General features: G+C 47.9%; 1 protein-coding gene across 5 annotated transcripts in view; it reads left to right on the plus strand.

Annotated features, from left to right (window-relative positions):
• KIF9 (kinesin family member 9) overlaps nt 1-16,642 on the plus strand; it is a 47,522-nt gene that overhangs the window by 11,293 nt on the left and 19,587 nt on the right. For all 5 annotated transcript variants that reach the window (XM_004760771.3, XM_013060588.2, XM_004760770.3 and 2 more), the window contains 6 exons: nt 376-600; nt 6,856-6,939; nt 7,049-7,141; nt 8,190-8,337; nt 9,390-9,454; nt 11,827-11,904. In XM_004760771.3, the coding sequence (XP_004760828.1) occupies nt 376-600; nt 6,856-6,939; nt 7,049-7,141; nt 8,190-8,337; nt 9,390-9,454; nt 11,827-11,904 (693 nt within the window). The remainder of the gene's footprint in view (nt 1-375; nt 601-6,855; nt 6,940-7,048; nt 7,142-8,189; nt 8,338-9,389; nt 9,455-11,826; nt 11,905-16,642) is intronic.

Raw genomic sequence — 16,642 nt, forward strand, 5'->3', positions numbered from 1 at the left:
GCCCCTGCCTTGCTTCAGTCACAGGGGAGTTGTGAGCATGGAATTAAATAATGGATGTGAAAGAGGCATCTATATGTTGAGACCCCATAAAATAAGGGATCTTCACTCCAGAGTCTTTTCCATTCATCATGTCATGGGGCTTTTCAATCTGTTAAGCCCAGCCTCAAAAAACTACATGATAATAATTATCACTCAATAGACTGATCGTAGTAATTGTTGATGATGACCATCATGCCAGCTAGACTATAAATTCTTTTAGGACAAAGTTTTTTTTATTGTACTTTTTGATGTACCCTGCTGAGGCCAGAATCCTTCTAACATGGGCTGGTCATTGGAGTTTTGCTCTTGGTGACTGCAGTCCAATCCCCCATCTAGGTTTTTAGGATGATCGAAGAACGCCCCACACATGCCATCACTGTGCGTGTTTCCTACCTGGAAATCTACAATGAGAGTCTGTTTGATCTCCTGTCTACTCTGCCCTATGTTGGGCCGTCAGTCACACCAATGACCATCGTGGAAAACCCTCAAGGGGTCTTCATTAAGGGCTTGTCGGTCCACCTTACAAATCAAGAGGAGGATGCCTTCAGCCTCCTTTTTGAGGTGAGATGACCAAGTCTAAGGGCCCCTTCCTTCCTTCTCTCCTTCCCCCCTTCCTCCTTCTTTCCTTTCCCTTTTTTATATTTTTATATTTATTTACTAAAGATTTTATTAATGTATTTGTCATAGAGAGCAAGAGCAGAGGGAGCCACAGGTAGAGGGAGAAGCAGGCTTCCCACTGAGCAAGGAGCCCGATGCAGGACTTGATCCTAGGACCCTGCTGAAGGCAGATGCTTAACGGACTGAGCCACCCAGGCATCCCTCTTCCCTTTTTTACTTTGCTCCCTCCCTCCTCCTTAGTTTTTCACTTACTTTGATAATCGGAATGAATATTAATATTTGTTCATTTAGCAAGTTCAGATAGTAAAGAAAAAATACAGGAGGGGCGCCTGGGTGGCTCAGTGCTTTAAGCCTCTGCCTTCGGCTCAGGTCATGATCTCAGGGTCCTGGGATCGAGCCCCGCATTGGGCTCTCTGCTCAGCAGGGAGCCTGCTTCCCCTCTCTCTCTGCCTGCCTCTGTGCCTACTTGTGATCTCTATCAAAAAAAAAATAAAATAAAATCTTTAAAAAAATTTAAAAAAATACAGGAACAAGAAAAAGAATTCACTTGTCTGTTTCCTATATACAGCAACAATAATGTTTATTTTGGCTTATTTTCCTCTAGTATTTTTTTCCCTGTGCAATTTTTCCTTAACATAGTCAAGATTGTCCTTTTTTTCAGTTAACATTAAATCATGGGCATTTATAATGTAGAAAAAAATAAGGATTAGCATCCTTAGTATGTAAGAGCTCTTACAAATCTATAAACTCCTCAATGCATGCTATTTTTTTAAAAGGCATATAGGTTGGAACTCTTTTTTAAAAAAAAGATTTTATTTATTTATTTGAGAGATAATAAGCATGGGGGGAGGGGAAAAGGGAAAGAGAAGCAGACTCTCCACTGAGCAGGGAGCTAGGTTCTGGGGCTCAGTCCTAGGACCCTGAGATCATGACTTGAGCTGAAGGCAGATGGTTAATCGACTGAGCCACTTAGGCACCACTAGGTTGGAATTCTTATACTTTGTTGCTGAAATGTAAAATGGTGCAGCCATTTTGGCTGTTTCCTAAAAAGGTAAACATTAATTTTATCATAGGACCTAGCAATTCTGCTCCTAGGTATTTTTCCAATAGAAATGAGAAGCTGTGTTCACACGAAGACTTGTAGGCAAATATTATAACAGCATCATTCATAATAGCCAAAGACTGGAAATAATCAAAATATCCATCACCTGATAAATGGGAAAACAAATGTGTTACAGTCATATGATGGAAAACTATTCAGCAATAAAAAGAAATGGAAGGGTGCCTGGGTGGCTCAGTGAGTTAAAGCCTCTGCCTTCGGCTCAGGTCATTGTCTCAGGGTCCTGGGATTGAGCCCCACATCGGGCTCTCTGTGCAGAGGAAGCCTGCTTCCTCCTCTCTCTCTGCCTGACTCTGCCTCCTTGTGATCTCTGTCTGTCAAATAAATAAATAATCTTTAAAAAACATCTTAAAAAAAAAAAAAAGAAATGGAGTAGCAATAGATGGTACAATATGGGCGAATCTCAAGAAAATGCTCAGTAAGAGAAACACAAAAGATCTATCCTGTATAATTCCATTCATTTGAAATGTCCCAGTGGACACATCTTTAGAGATAGAAGGCAGATTAGCGGTTGCTCGGGGGAAGGAGTGGGAAATGGTTGCAGATGGGCCCAGGGAACTTTTCGGAGTTACACAACAGTTCTAAAACAGGATTGTGGTGATGGTTGCACAACTTTGTAAATTTTGCTAAAAACAGTCACTGAATCCTATCTTTAAAACAGAGAATTTTACGCTATTTAAATTATGTGTCAATAAAATATTTTTTTAAAAGTCACCTAGGTGTCCTCTGGGGTGATTTATACGTGGAGCCCTTGCATCTACAGGGAAGATAGCATCCCAGGAGGCAGCGGTCGGGCTTTCTTGTCCTCTTGTTGCTCCTAACATTTCACCGTGACGAAGGATGTTTGCTGTAGGTTTTTGGTGGCTTCAGGTTAAAGAAGGTCCAAGTTTGGGAAGGGTTTTTATCATGAATAAGTGTTTATTCATTCCCTTGGTAATAACCACTCTCCTGACTTATCATCTTTTCTTTGGTCTTCTTTATAGGTTTACCACCTGTGTTTCCTCCAACAGCATAGTTCAAAAAATTTTTTTGAATTTATTATTTATTATTACTATTATTTAAAGATTTTATTTATTTATTGGACAGAGAGAGACACAGCGAGAGAGGGAACACAAACAGGGGAAATGGGAGAGGGAGAAGCAGGCTTCCTGATGAGCAGGGAGCCTGATATGGGACTCAGTCCCAGGACCCAATGATCATGACCTGAGCCAAAGGCAGATGTCTAACTGACTAAGCCACCCAGGTGCTCCTAACCTCCTTTTTTTTTTTAAGATTTTTATTTACCTATTTGGGAGAGAGAGAGAGAGAGAGAAAGCATGAGCAGGGGGAGGGGCAGAGGGAGAAGCAGACTTCCCGCTGAGCAGGGAGCCTGATGTGGGACTTGATTCCAGGACCCCACAACCATCTTCCTCACCAAAAGCAGACACCCAGCTGACTGAGCCACCCGGGCACTCCCCCTGCCTTCTTTTTAATTGAATATTTAATTTCTTATTGTCCTTTTTGCCCCCTTTACTAATTTAGAGGTTAAATGTTCATTCATATTTATATTCTCTCACCTTCTCATTTTATCCTAGAAATAACAACTTGCACATTTAGTTAATGTGAACATACCCAAATGAACATACCTATCTAGTGAAATCTGAATCAGCTCTGTGGATTATACCAGTGTCATCTTGGCTTTGATGTTGTGCTATAGTTTTGCAAGATATCAGCACAGGGAGAGGCTGAGTGAAGGGTACAGAGGACCTGCCTGTACATTTCTTTGAAACTTCTTGTGGATCAAAATAAAATGTCATTTTATTCCCAACATCATGTTTATCTATAACATTGCCATTTTAATCATGTTAACAATTATTTTAAAATAAAACCTCTCATTTCGTATCCTACTTCTGACACATCATTGGGGCATCTGGATGGCTCAGTGGGTTAAAGCCTCTGCCTTCAGCTCAGGTCATGATACCAGGGTCCTGGAATCGAGCCCCGCATCGCATCGGGCTTTCTGCTCAGCAGGAGGCCTGCTTCCCTCTCTTTCTCTGCCTGCTTGTGATCTCTGTCAAATGAATAAATGAAATCTTTAAAAAATAAAATAAAACCTCTCAAAATCTAAAGTTCATGAAAACCTCTCCTTCCTCCTGGATTCTGTAAGAACCATAGGATTGTTGCCTTGTCTTTTACATTTTTGTTTTTTGACTCCACAAGGGAATCATTATTAATGTTTTATATAGTCTGCATTCTTTTACATTTACCCTCATATTTACCACTTTCTTTTCTCCAGAACCTTCCACTGGAGGATGTTTTCTTTCTTTCTGTTATACTTCCTTTACAGTGAGTGTGCTGGCAACAAAGAGTTTCTTGTATTTTGAAATGTCCTTATTTTATCCTAAATCTCAAAAGATAGTTTTTCTGGGTATAAAATTCTATTTTGGCATTTGTTCGCTTCTACCATATTAAAGATATCATTGCAAAGTTACGTTTTCCATCATTAGTAGTGAGAAGCCAACTGTCAGTTTATTCAACAGTCTTTTCAAAGTGTGTTAGTCTGGATTCTCTGAGAAGCAGAGGCCAAGATGGGATTAAATATGCAGATTTTATGAGGGGAAGTTCCTGTATCAAGGAAGCAGGGAGGGAACTGGGTAAGATTGATCAGCTGTCAAGCCATGATGCAAGCCTCAGGTGAAGGGAGGGAAGGTCAGGCGGAAGTTTCTAGATTGCTATGCTGCGTAAGGAAGGCTCGGGAGCAGTTAGCACAGGACTCTTCATGGAGGGAAGTATAGTTCTCAGGCCATCAGAGCTTGCCTGGTGGAAGCCAGAAAGGCAAAGGGAGAGAGCACTTCACAAAGAGGGGACATAAGGATGAAGGTGTAGTGACCCTTATGCTTTTGGCGAATGCCACTGAATTTGTGGGACAGGCAAAAGTGAGAAACTGTGGAGACATGGCCATGGGGGTCAGTGAGGAGGTCAGCCAGGTCTGCTCCATGGCTTAGGGTTTCCCTTCCTCTCCCCAGGGGACCTTGTTACCACTGCTTTGGGCCTTGTTCAGAGTATTTCTCTGGGGCTTTTAAGGGGACAGGGGTCTCTCCCATAGGTCCTTTTTCTCCTAAGAACAGCTGTTTCTGCCACGTCTTTAGGTGTATTCTGCTCATAGGGCCCAATTCTGTGAATTAGAGGCAAGGAATTAGAGGCAAGGTCCCTTTAAAAATACAAGTTACGGGACGCCTGGGTGTCTCAGTCAGTTAAGCCACTGCCTTCAGCTCAGTTTGTGATCCTAGGGTCTGGGATCGAGTCCCACATCGGACTCCTTGCTCAGTGGGGAGCCTGCTTCTCCCTCTTACCTCTGCCTACCACTCTGCCTGCTTGTGTGTGCTCTCTCTCTCTCTCTGACAAATAAATAAATAAAATCTTTAAAAAAAAATACAAGTTACTAATCTTTAAAAAAAGGGGGGGGGGTGCCTGGGTGGCTCAGTGGGTTATACTCTCTGCCTTCGGCTCAGGTCATGATCTCAGGGTCCTGGGATGAGCCACATGTCAGGCTCTCTGCTCAGCGGGGAGTTTGCTTCTCCCTCTGCTGTCCCCCCCCCCCATCTCTGTGTGCACACATGCACGTGTGTGCTCTCTCTCAAATAAATAAAAAATCTTCAGAAAAAAAAGTAACAACATGTTCACTGTAAAAACATGAAAACGTGCAAACATATATAAAAAGAACACATGGGAGCACCTGGCTGGCTCAGTTCGTGGAGCATGCTGCTCTTGGTCTCAGGGCTGTGAGTTCGAGTCCCATGTTGGGTGTGGAGATTACTTAAAAATAAAATCTTTTTAAAAAATGAAAAAATAAAGAAATGATCTCTAAACCCCAACCCAGAAGTGACCATTCTGAACATCTTATTGGAAGCATCTGTGTATTCTTTCTTGTGGGAGTGCTTTTGTGTTCCTTAGATTGCCCTGCCATATGATTTCACCCTTCATTTGGTTGATGTGGTGCACCCCATTGATCGATTGGCATGTGCTGAACCATCTTTGCATCCCAGGGGTTAGTCCCCCATCATCCTGGTGTATGATCCTTTCAATGTGCCATTGATGTTAGTTTGCTATGATTTTGGAGTCTGTGTTTCTCTATGATTAAAAAATATTTGTTGGGGTGCCTGGGTGGCTCAGTGGTTTAAAGCCTCTGCCTTCAGCTCAGGTCATGATCCCAGGGTCCTGGGATCGAGCCCTGTGTCGGGCTCTCTGCTCAGCGGAGAGCCTGCTTCCTCCTCTCTCTGCCTGCCTCTCTGCCTACTTGTGATCTCTGTCTGTCAAATAAATAAAAAAAATTTTAAAAAGTATTTGTCAAGGGGCGCCTGGGTGGCTCAGTGGGTTAAGCCGCTGCCTTCGGCTCAGGTCATGATCTCAGGGTCCTGGGATGGAGCCCTGCATCAGCCTCTCTGCTCAGCAGGGAGCCTGCTTCCTCCTCTCTCTCTGCCTGCCTCTCTGCCTGCTTGTCATCTCTGTCAAATAAATAAATAAAATCTTTAAAAAAAAATATTTGTCAACATTTTCCTGGCTGTGTCACATTCCATTGTACAGACAGATCATTCCCTAATCACTGAATATGTAGGTTGATTGTGAGTCAGTATTTGTGAACATTTCTAAGACTCTTCATTTTTTTTTTTTTTAAGATTTTACTTATTAGAGAGAGAGCATGAGCAGGAGGGAGAAGGAGAAACAGACTCCCTGATGGGCAGGGAGCCCAATGTGGGGCTGGATCCCAGGACCCTGGGATCATGACCAGAGCTAAAGACAGATGCTTAACTGACTAAGCCACCTAGGTGTCCTCTAAAACTCTTTATATTTATTGCTACTTTGCTTTTCAGGATGCTCTACAGATTCACACACCTAGGTGGAGGGTGAAGGTCTAGGTTTGGACTCCGGGTTGGTCTCCCATTCTACTAGTTTATAAATGAGATTTCTCTGGAAGGTTTGATGGCAGTAACATGAAATCACTTGTGTAGCTGTTGGTATTAGCTGTTAGTTAAAAATGAGCCAAATATCTTACTATTTTAATTTTTCAAAATGCTGTCTATGTTCCCCCTCCTTTTCAGGGAGAGACCAACAGGATTATAGCCTCTCACACAATGAACAAAAACTCATCCAGGTCACACTGCATTTTCACCATCTATGTGGAGGTGAGCGTGAGCTCTTTGAAGAACCCGGGAGGGGCGGCCGAGTCCCGGGCACCTGCTCTGTCAGAAACTTCTCCCTGTGATGTCTAACATCTGTTTGGATGTTTTGTAGGCCCATTCACGGACTTTATCAGATGAAAAGTACGTTACTTCCAAAATTAACCTGGTGGATCTAGCGGGCTCAGAAAGGCTGGGGAAGTCTGGGGTAAGTGGGAAACAGGAGGTACTTTCTCAGCAAGCCACAGCCTGTTTCAGGCATTGAGCTTGTGCACATGGGCTGTCCCTCAGGGGGTTTTTGAGAGTCCAGCCCTCAGCTAGACCCACTAGAGCATGTGGGCTTGACCCTGTGGAGCTGGGGGATCTGGTATCGTAGAGATGAACCAGCAGCAGCATAGTTATAGTTCCTACCTAATGGGATTTTTGTGAACATTGAGATGATGGCACCAAATTCTTAGCAAGGTGCCAGCCCTCAGGAAGTGCTCAGTAAATGCTTTGTGCTAGTATTAGCCTTTCTCTGTGTATGGGGAGAGGGGTGCCCCCATGAGTCTTGCCGCATTTCATCTTAGACACTCATATGAGTTTGAGTAGTAGCATCAGAATTCACAGGATTCTGTGAATGCATTTCTACATGCATTTTTACACTTGATCTTAGCCAAAAGGCCGAGAAGCGATTCTATGTGCATTTTAAAACAGATTTTATTTATTTATTTTAGAGCTAGAGAACAGGGTGGGGAGAGAGAGTGAGAGGGAGCATGCGCACAGGTGGGGCAGAGTAGAGGGGGAGGGACAGGCAGACTCCACGCTGAGCACAGGTGGGGACACAGGGCTCAATCCTACAACCCTGAGATTATGACCTGACTGGAAATCTACAGTCAGACACTTCACTGACTGAGCCTCCCAGGTGCGCTCTTGTGTGCATTTGTCTATGTGTTTTTATGCGTATGATAGCCTCAGGGTGATGTGCTCACGTATCTGCACATACATTCCTGGGCGGATTCATGCCGGTGTGACTCTTAAGTGAGTCTGCGTAGGAATATTCACGTACGTATTCATACGCACGTGAATGCCCCCATAAATATTTGCAGGAACATTCCTGAGAGTATTAGTATTAGCCTGAGGTGGGATACAGTCCCGTGACACTGGGGGGATGGCGGGCTCTGGGAAGGAGTCTCTGGCCTGGCCACCCACCCGCAGGGTTCTCCGTGGGGCTGTCTCCCAATTGGTGTGAAGTGAATGTGACTTTTGGTTTGTAGTCTGAGGGCCGCATGCTGAAGGAAGCCACCTACATCAACAAGTCGCTGTCATTCCTGGAGCAGGCCATCATTGCCCTCGGGGACCAGAAGCGGGACCACATCCCCTTCCGCCAAAGCAAGCTCACCCACGCCCTGAAGGACTCGTTAGGTGAGGGTGCGGGTGGTACCCCGGCAGGAGGGACAGGCTGGGCCTCGCTGCCGCTGGTGATCACAGAATTGCTCCCTTCCTCTGGCCTGCGCTTCCCTGCGGCCTCTTCTCCGTGACCCCAGACGCAGACACAGCGGAAAAGGCAGAAGCATGAGTGGTATCCTTGTCTGTCACCCACGGCGTGCCATGCTATTCCCGCAGAACCTCGGTGGCAGCTTTTCCCTCTGCTGGGAATACCGTCTCCTTTCCCCTCATCTCTAAACCTGGAAGAATCCTTCATGGCCCTCAAGACCGTGGTGGGCCTCTCCCTACACTGCCTTCTATTCCCCTACAGCCTCTCTAACAGAGGAGCAGGGGCTGTGTCTTTGCATCCTCACGTCTCTAGGCTTTCGTGTTGGGCCTGATGGCACAGTCATGGGTGTCTGATTATTGGTAGAGTGCCACCAGTAGCGAAACCCTGGCCCGCAGCCCCATGCCAGTCTCCTCTGCTCTCCTGCTCCTCTTTTAGGTACATCCTGTGGCCTCTCCCCTTCCCTTCCCTCCTCCAGCCTCAAACATGCTTGGATGTGTCCCCTGTAACCCTGTCTGAGTCAACTCGGGCGGCTAAAACAGACTGGGGGGTGCCCACACAACAGACGTTTATCTCTGATGGCTCTGGAGGCTGCAAGTCCCAGATCAAGGTTCAGCCTGGATGGTTCCTGGTGAGGACTCTGTTTCTGGCTTGTAGATGGCTGCTTTCTTGCCGTGCCTTCACATGGCCAAGAGAAAGAAAGAAACGAGAGAGGGACTAGAAAGAGTTCTGGTCTCTCTCTCTTTCTTATAGGGCCACTAATCCCACTATGGGGGCTCTGCCCTCAGGACCTCATCTAAACCTCATTACTTCCCACAAGCCCCCTCTCTGGATGCGATCACATTGGGGGATAGGACTTCAACATAGGAATTTTGACAGGACACAGACACTCAATCCATAACAGACCCCCACCAGCCTTAAAGGAATCTCTTGGCAGAAAACCCACATGGTTCATGGCGCTTCTGTGTCCTGCTTTCTGCAGGGGGAAATTGCAATATGGTCCTCCTGACGAACATCTATGGAGAAGCTGCCCAGTTAGAAGAGACGGTATGTAAAGACAGCCCACACGGCCTACTTGGAATCCTTCTCACGGATTCCAGGGCTGGGTAAGGCTGGCTCTGGGCTGGCTAAGCTGGCATACTTAGCCACAGACATTATCAAAAGGGAAGGGATCCAGGGGATGAATCAGCCAAAATTGCTGCAGGAGGCCCAGGCAAGATCCACATACCAAGTACCAAGGGGCAGAGGGAGGAGACAAGGCAGGAAGCAGGCACAGGGTGGGCGCCTCTGTGAGGAGAGTTTCGCAGGGGGAAAGGACTGGGCTCCCTGGGGTGCTGCTCCTGTGAACTGGGATCTAGGACAGCGGATTTCTTGTTCTTCATAATTACACACTTAAAAATCTTAGAAGTAGCACAGATTCTGGGCTGTGGTTATAAGGCCTGTGTGAGCTGACAGGCATTAAGCATGTGCGCTGTGTGTAGTGTGGTAGGGACGTGCTGGGAAGAGCAGCTTGGGAGAGGTGAGGTGCCTGTGGCCTGAGGCCACAAGGTTCCTTGCCATGGGCCTCGGTAACGTGAGAGGCCCAGATGAAGGAGCCCTTCAGAGGAAAAGGGACTTTTCCTGAAACTGGGGTGAGGAAGGCGGGCACCGAGCCGGCTGCGGTTAAAGGATGTGTCGTACAGAAAGCTGAGGTGCTCCTGGCAGAGGACACTGTGGGCCCGAAGGTGTGGGCCGTGCCAGGAACATCTGGCCACTGGAGGGGAGGGCCTGGGAAGAAGAAAGGGAGAAAAAAACTGCAGAGGCTACACGAGCACATGATGGCCAGGCTGATGCTTTCACTGTTCTGCCAGTTGCTGGGCTGTCATGGCGTTTGAGTAGGGGAGGGCTGTGGCCAGCGTTGTGGCTCAGGGAGATTAACCCAGCTGCAGGACCCAGGTGACCTGGGAGGGGACAAGCTTAGGAGAACTAGAGGCAGTCATAGAGGCCATAATGGCTGAGGCAGTGACACGGGTAAGCTCACGCAGCTGGGCACCCCGGCGGCGGTCTTCCTCTGAAGGGTCACTTATCATAATCAGGCAGATTTGGGAAGCTCTCTGTAGGCATTTTGTTTTGTCAAGGGTGGACGGTTAGGGCAAGCTTCAGTCATCTGGAGAATACACTTACGCGAAATAGATCCTTTCCAGGCACACTGCAGGGCCTCCCAGTTTCTTGCATTAGGGACCAGCCTGCGTCCAGAGAGGGTGCCCTGGGACTTGGGAGGCCAGGAGGGAGCTCCTGCTGACGTGCAGGCAGCATCCCCAGAGGAAGGCTTCAGGAACCTCCCAGTCTCAGCATGACAAAGCACGGGCGAACCCCAAGAGGAGCCATATGAAAATCGGGCCTCCTGACTGCCTTGCTGAGGAAATGCCCTCTGAGATAGGCCCCCCTCTCTCCTTATCCCCACCCCTGAGATGGTCACCGCAGAGGAAGCAGCTCACCTGGTACCTGGCATTCCCCGGAGCCTTGTGACCCAGGACACAGCTCATGGAGCCCGGAGCTGCTGTTGGAAGGGCCTCGGGGGTTTGGGACAAAGGCATATTGGGGTGTGGAAGCGAATGATTCTCTTTTTCAAGTGCTTTAAGCCTTCCACCCTATTCCTGTCAAGGATCATGTTGCTTTATTCAGTGACACTGCTTGTAACGTGTGGGAGTAGATACAGCGAGGGCGCCCTGGCCACACTTGCTGCTGTGCGCAGAGCAAGAGAGCCTGATTCCAGCCCACACAGAAGCCGCTCGAGCTGCAGGGACAGGGCCTCCTCCCAAAGGCTTGCTGTGGGCCAGTCGTGTAGAGAGCATGTTACAGACCTCTTCACCAAGCCTCCCGGGCCCTGGGAGGCAACTCTTCCCAATCTTACAGAGAAGCTCCAAAGCCTGTCAGAGGCTGCACGGTTGGTCAGGGCAGAGTTCTTAACCACTAGACCAGACTGCTTGAAGGAGGAGCCCTTTCGGGCCTTCTTCTGGGCCACTCCTGGGTGACCCCGCTCCCCCCCCCAAGTCTGCACCCTGTTTTAGGGCCCCGAGTCAGCCCGGCATGGTGTGAGGCTGGGATCTCAGGGCCCGCCCTGTGCTACCACTGGCTGTACCTCACTGCCAGGGAGCAGCCCTCCACCTCTCATGCAACAACAGTGCTGTGGAGCAGCGCATTGGGGCCGTTTCTCAAGTGCCTGCTTACATGGCTGCCTCATGGGCCTCCAGCCGTAATTACCCCTGCCTGGCTGCCCCTCCCTTCTCCCCAAGAAGGAGACCCCACCCTTCACTACGGAGTATGTCTATATGCAGAGATTCATCTTTTCTGGTAGGCTCCTTGGACCTCCTTTGCAAATATCTCCACTCACGAACCATTGGCTAAAGACACAGAGGTCTGCCTGATCTGTTTTTCAGCTGTCTTCACTGCGGTTCGCCAGCAGGATGAAGCTGGTCACCACAGAGCCCGCCATCAACGAGAAGTATGATGCTGAGGTACTAAGGGGCTTGTGGGCAGGTGTCTCACTGTGGGGAAGGTGTGTGGGTGTGTGCTGCCAGGGTCACACAAGCCTCACTTCCCTTTCTGCCTTACCTGAAGATCCTCATGCAATCTTGGTCTGTCCTTTTACACCTTGGGGCAGACCAGGGTCTTCAGAGGTCCTGGAGACCCCTTAGGGGGCCAGCACCCAGATGAAAGGGCCAGGTCAGGTTACCATCCAGCTCATGTGTGAGGTTTTGGGGCTTCTGTGTGAGAATTCCTTAGAGCTAACTGTTTCGAAGTGAAGTAAATGTGGACAGACTCTCAGACTCATCTGGTTATGTCACCACAGAAGCTCTTTCGTCCCAGCCTGTGTGATCCCTTTAAGCAAGCAGAGCTGACCATCCAGAAGTCACGCTCAGCATCACCACTGCCCAGGGAAATGCAGGTTGAAAGCTTAGTGGAATTCCACCTTCAGACCAGCCCAAACTAGAATTGTTCTGATGATGGAGAATGATGGTGGGGATGTACAGAGACAAGGGCGTGTGTCTGTCTCTGGCCAGAGTGTTGTCCATCCAGCTGCTGTGGAGAGCATGCTGGCAACATCTCGCCAAATCAAAACTCGTTTACTGGTAACTTGGCTTTCCTTTAGGACGCTTGTAGAATCACGGTCACCAGAGACAGGAGCATATGCATGCCCTAAGCTCATGGCAAAGCAGTTAATTAGACCTTCCTGAGTCTAAATCCTGATGGAAAATAATGGTCCCTGTGGCTCCCTAGAGCTAACCCATGGCTTGGAGGCAGAGGAAGGTATTGGGTTGGTTAGAGCTGTGGCTCTCAAACACGCACAGGTATCTGAACCCTGGGCAGGCTTCCGGAATAGCAAGTCACTGGACCCATTCACAGAGTTCCTGTATCCATTGGTGGAGGGGTGAGACTTAAGGATTTACATTTCTAGTAAGTTCCCCGAGGCTGCTGCTGCTATTCTGGGGCCACACTTGAGAACCACTGGCACAGTAGTCAAGAGCCATGGTCCCCACAGTGGACTGTCGTGGTGTGGCGACCTGCTCTTTCCTTCCTTCAGCTGCCCAGACTCAGTAGATGCTTACCCTTCCTAAGCCTCAGTGTCCTTGACTGTGAACTGGAGAAGTAGCAGAATCCACTCTCAAAGAGATGTGGTGAAGAATAAGCTCACGGGGAGAAACCCCTTAACACAGTGCTGTTGTGGAGTAAATGCTCAGTAAATGTTAGCTAGTCCCCTACTCACTCATACAGGTCAGCAGGGTCCCTTTCTGGGTGGACAGTCTAGAAGCGTTCTTCGCATACCTGTGTGAATGGCCTCGGGACAGAACGGGGCTCCCACTGCTCATTGGATCAGTAGCCTTTAATTAACAGGAGATTAGCTAAGTGAGCTACAGAGGGAGGGAGTCCAGGCTCGAGTTGTGTGTCTGGATAACCTTAAGTGGGACCACAGTGGGCCAAACGTTAGCGTCTGTCGTTTCCACCGAGTCTAAAAATGTGCACAGCAAAGCTGAAGATCATGAATGGATAGATGTGAGGGCAGTGAAAGAAAAAAGCGTGGGAGTGGGAAGACCACACAGAGGTTGGGGTTTCCCTCTGGGATGTCGGAGGGTATGGACTTGGAGTGAGGCTCATAGTGGCTTCACATTTCTCTGCCATGTTTTATCTCTGTCTCTCGCTCTTTTTTTAAAAAGATTTTATTTATTTATTTGACAGACAGAGTTCCCAAGTAGGCAGAGAGGCAGGCAGAGAAAGATGGAGAAGCAGGCTCCCCTCTGAGCAGAGAGCCCGATTCGGGACTTGATCCCAGAACCCTGGGATCATGACTTGAGCCGAAGGCAGAGGCTTTAACCCACTGGGCCACCCAGGCACCCTGCCATGTTTTATCTCTTAAAATGAAAAACAAAACCAAAAATTGAACCCAATAGGATATCCGGCTGGCTGTTCAAGTCCAGTTTTGGGGTGGTCTTCCCGGGTTTCATGGCATTATTTGCTATGCTTTTCTGTAGTTGAGGGATTTAATTTATTTTTGTTAATTTCCTCATCCGGTGTCCTCTGAACTCGGGAACCCTGCATTGCCACGTGCGAACCTGGCTGGGTAGGCCGTGCGCCGGACAGCAAGCACTTCCATGCCCTTCCATGTAATTTTTTTTTCCTTCCATGTAATTTTTGTTCCGAAATTGGCATGATTGGTCCTGGCCAACCAAGTCTCTGTGTCACCCAGCATGGGCGTGTGTATGATCTTTATGATCAGCATTTATAAGCAAAAATTCCTGAGACCTGAGGAATTCCTTTAGTTTCCCCTTTCCCTGGACCACAGCCAGCCTGCCAGTGTTCTTTCTAGCACAATCTTCAGCATGAGATGCCTCTTTTCGAGGCAGTTGGGTAGCTTCCGTGGCATTTCCTCAGCCAACCGTAAGGCAGGAGGCTGAGTCCCTGATCCACCTCCGCCACCAGCTGTCTCTGAGCCTTGGGGTTTTCACCCTTGAACTCGGGGTGGGACTGATGAACTCCCGTGACCCTCCCACTCTGTGAGTTTGTGATGCTGTGAGGGGGTGTAAAGGCTGCGAGCCTCGGGCATAAACAGGCAGCAGAGCGACACTTGTTGTTCTCTTCTGCTGAGAAAAGAGAGCACCGGCAGGCCATGAGGGGTGGGGGTTAACCGGAGAGGCTTCCTGGGTGGAGAGCCGCTTGTACCTTAAGCAGAACTTTCTGAATTAGCCTCATTACGCTTATGCTGAAAACCCCTGACCATCAGAAAACTTATGTGAGTCTGTGCTGATTCCATCCAGAAAATGGCCCTTAGCTTTAAAGGACTTGGCCAGGTTTTCTGTTCCACCTGGGCTACCAAAAAAAAAAAAAAAAAAAAAAAGGAGTCTGTCAGCTAGGAGGTGCTGCCAGGTCCTGTTCTGTGGGGCCCGCTGCTCCTGCCCTGTGTTTCCAAGCAGATTCTCTCCAGTCAGACTGCCAAGCATTAGAAGAAGCAGCTCCAATGCTCTCAGGATGTGACATGGAGGCTGGTTCCCCTGGGAGCGGGGGTGCATCTCCCCACATCACCTGACTGGCTCAGAGATCTAAGCCTGGCTCCCCCTGCCACACTGGACAGTCACCCCACTGGAGGCCCTCAGTGTTGCAATGCAACAGACTTTCTCTAGCTGGGGCATGATGTCTTTAACAGAGCAGAGATCCTTCAGCTGAGAGGACGGGCTGGCCACCAAGCCTCTCCTGTTCACCTCATAGGAAGTCTACTGAAAGAGACCATCTTGGGGCTTCCCCGAGGGGCAGAGCCAGATTTGGACCCTGGTCATGCGCTTTGAGTCCCAGGCTTTGTGCTCTGAACTGCCACAGAGCCACCAGGATGCCAGGGTTCTGTCGCCCCTAGCTGCAGACTGGTCACAGCGTTGGTCACAGCGTTGGTCACCAGTCCCAGGATCTAGTTGTCAGGGGCTCCCTCCAGTGGCCATTTTTCGACAACTGAAGAAAGCCCTATTCACAGTGACGGTTCTCAGTGTAAAATCCCTGTGCCTCTCATCTATCAACTGTAAAAATGACTCAGCAATTCTGTTTCTAGAAATATATCATTTGTCCATTTACCTAAAGTCTACGGAACACTTACCATGTGCCAGACACTTTTTGAAGCACTTGGAATATTAGTATGCAAATAAACACATGTCTCTGTCCCCAAAGAGCTGATGGTCTGCTGAGAGAAAGATAATAAATATAAGAAATAAGTGAGTCTAGGGGCACCTGGCTGGCTCAGTTGGGAGAGCATGTGACTATTTTTTTAAAAGATTTTTATTTATTGGGGTGCCTGGGTGTCTCAGTCGTTAAGCGTCTGCCTTTGGCTCAGGCCATGATGAGATCGAGCCCCACATTGGGCTCCCTGCTTAATGGGAAGCCTGCTTCTCCTCTCTCACTCCCTCTGCTTGTATTCCCTTTCTCACTGTGTCTCATTTATTTGTTTAATTGATGCAGAGAGACACACAGCGAGAGAGGGAATACAAGCAGGGGTAGCGGGAGGGAAAAGCAGGTTTCCCGCCGAGCAGGGAGCCCGATGCAGGGCTCAATCCCAGGACCCTGGGATCCTGACCTGAGCCCAAGGCAGACACTTAATAACTGAGCCACCCAGGTGCCCCGAGCATGTGACTCTTGATCTTTGGGTTGTGAGTTCGAGCCCTATGATGGATGTAGAGATTACTTAAATGAATAAACTATTAAAAAAAAAAAAAAACAGGAAGTGAGTCTAGATCTTGCTTTTTGCAACAACATGGATAGCCCTGGAGGACATTATGCCAAGTGAAATAAACCAGATACAGAAAGAAAAATAATGCATGATCTCACTATATGTGAAACCTAAAAGGTCAAATTAATAGAAGCAGGGAGTAGAGTGGTGGTTACCAAGAATAGGGGCAGGGGCCGAGGAAAGGAGAGATGATGGTCAAAGGGCACAAATTCTCATTATGTAATGGGTAAGTTCTGGGATCTGATATACAACATGGTGACCATAGTTAATAGTATTGTATACTGGAAATTTGCTAAGAGAGTAGGTCTCAGAGGCTCTTAGCACACACAGAAATGGTCGCTAGGTGAGGAGATAGATATGTTAATTAACTTGCTGTTGCAATCATTTTACTATATATATGTGTATGCTGTTGTACACCTTAAATATTCATAAATATTCATACCTCCAGATCACTATACTATACCTTCTATTACAATAAAGTGAGTCAAATG

The sequence above is a fragment of the Mustela putorius genome, unplaced genomic scaffold (genome assembly GCF_011764305.1).
Source record: "Mustela putorius furo isolate JIRA1106 unplaced genomic scaffold, ASM1176430v1.1 tig00000095_pilon_pilon_pilon, whole genome shotgun sequence".
NCBI lineage: Eukaryota > Metazoa > Chordata > Mammalia > Carnivora > Mustelidae > Mustela > Mustela putorius.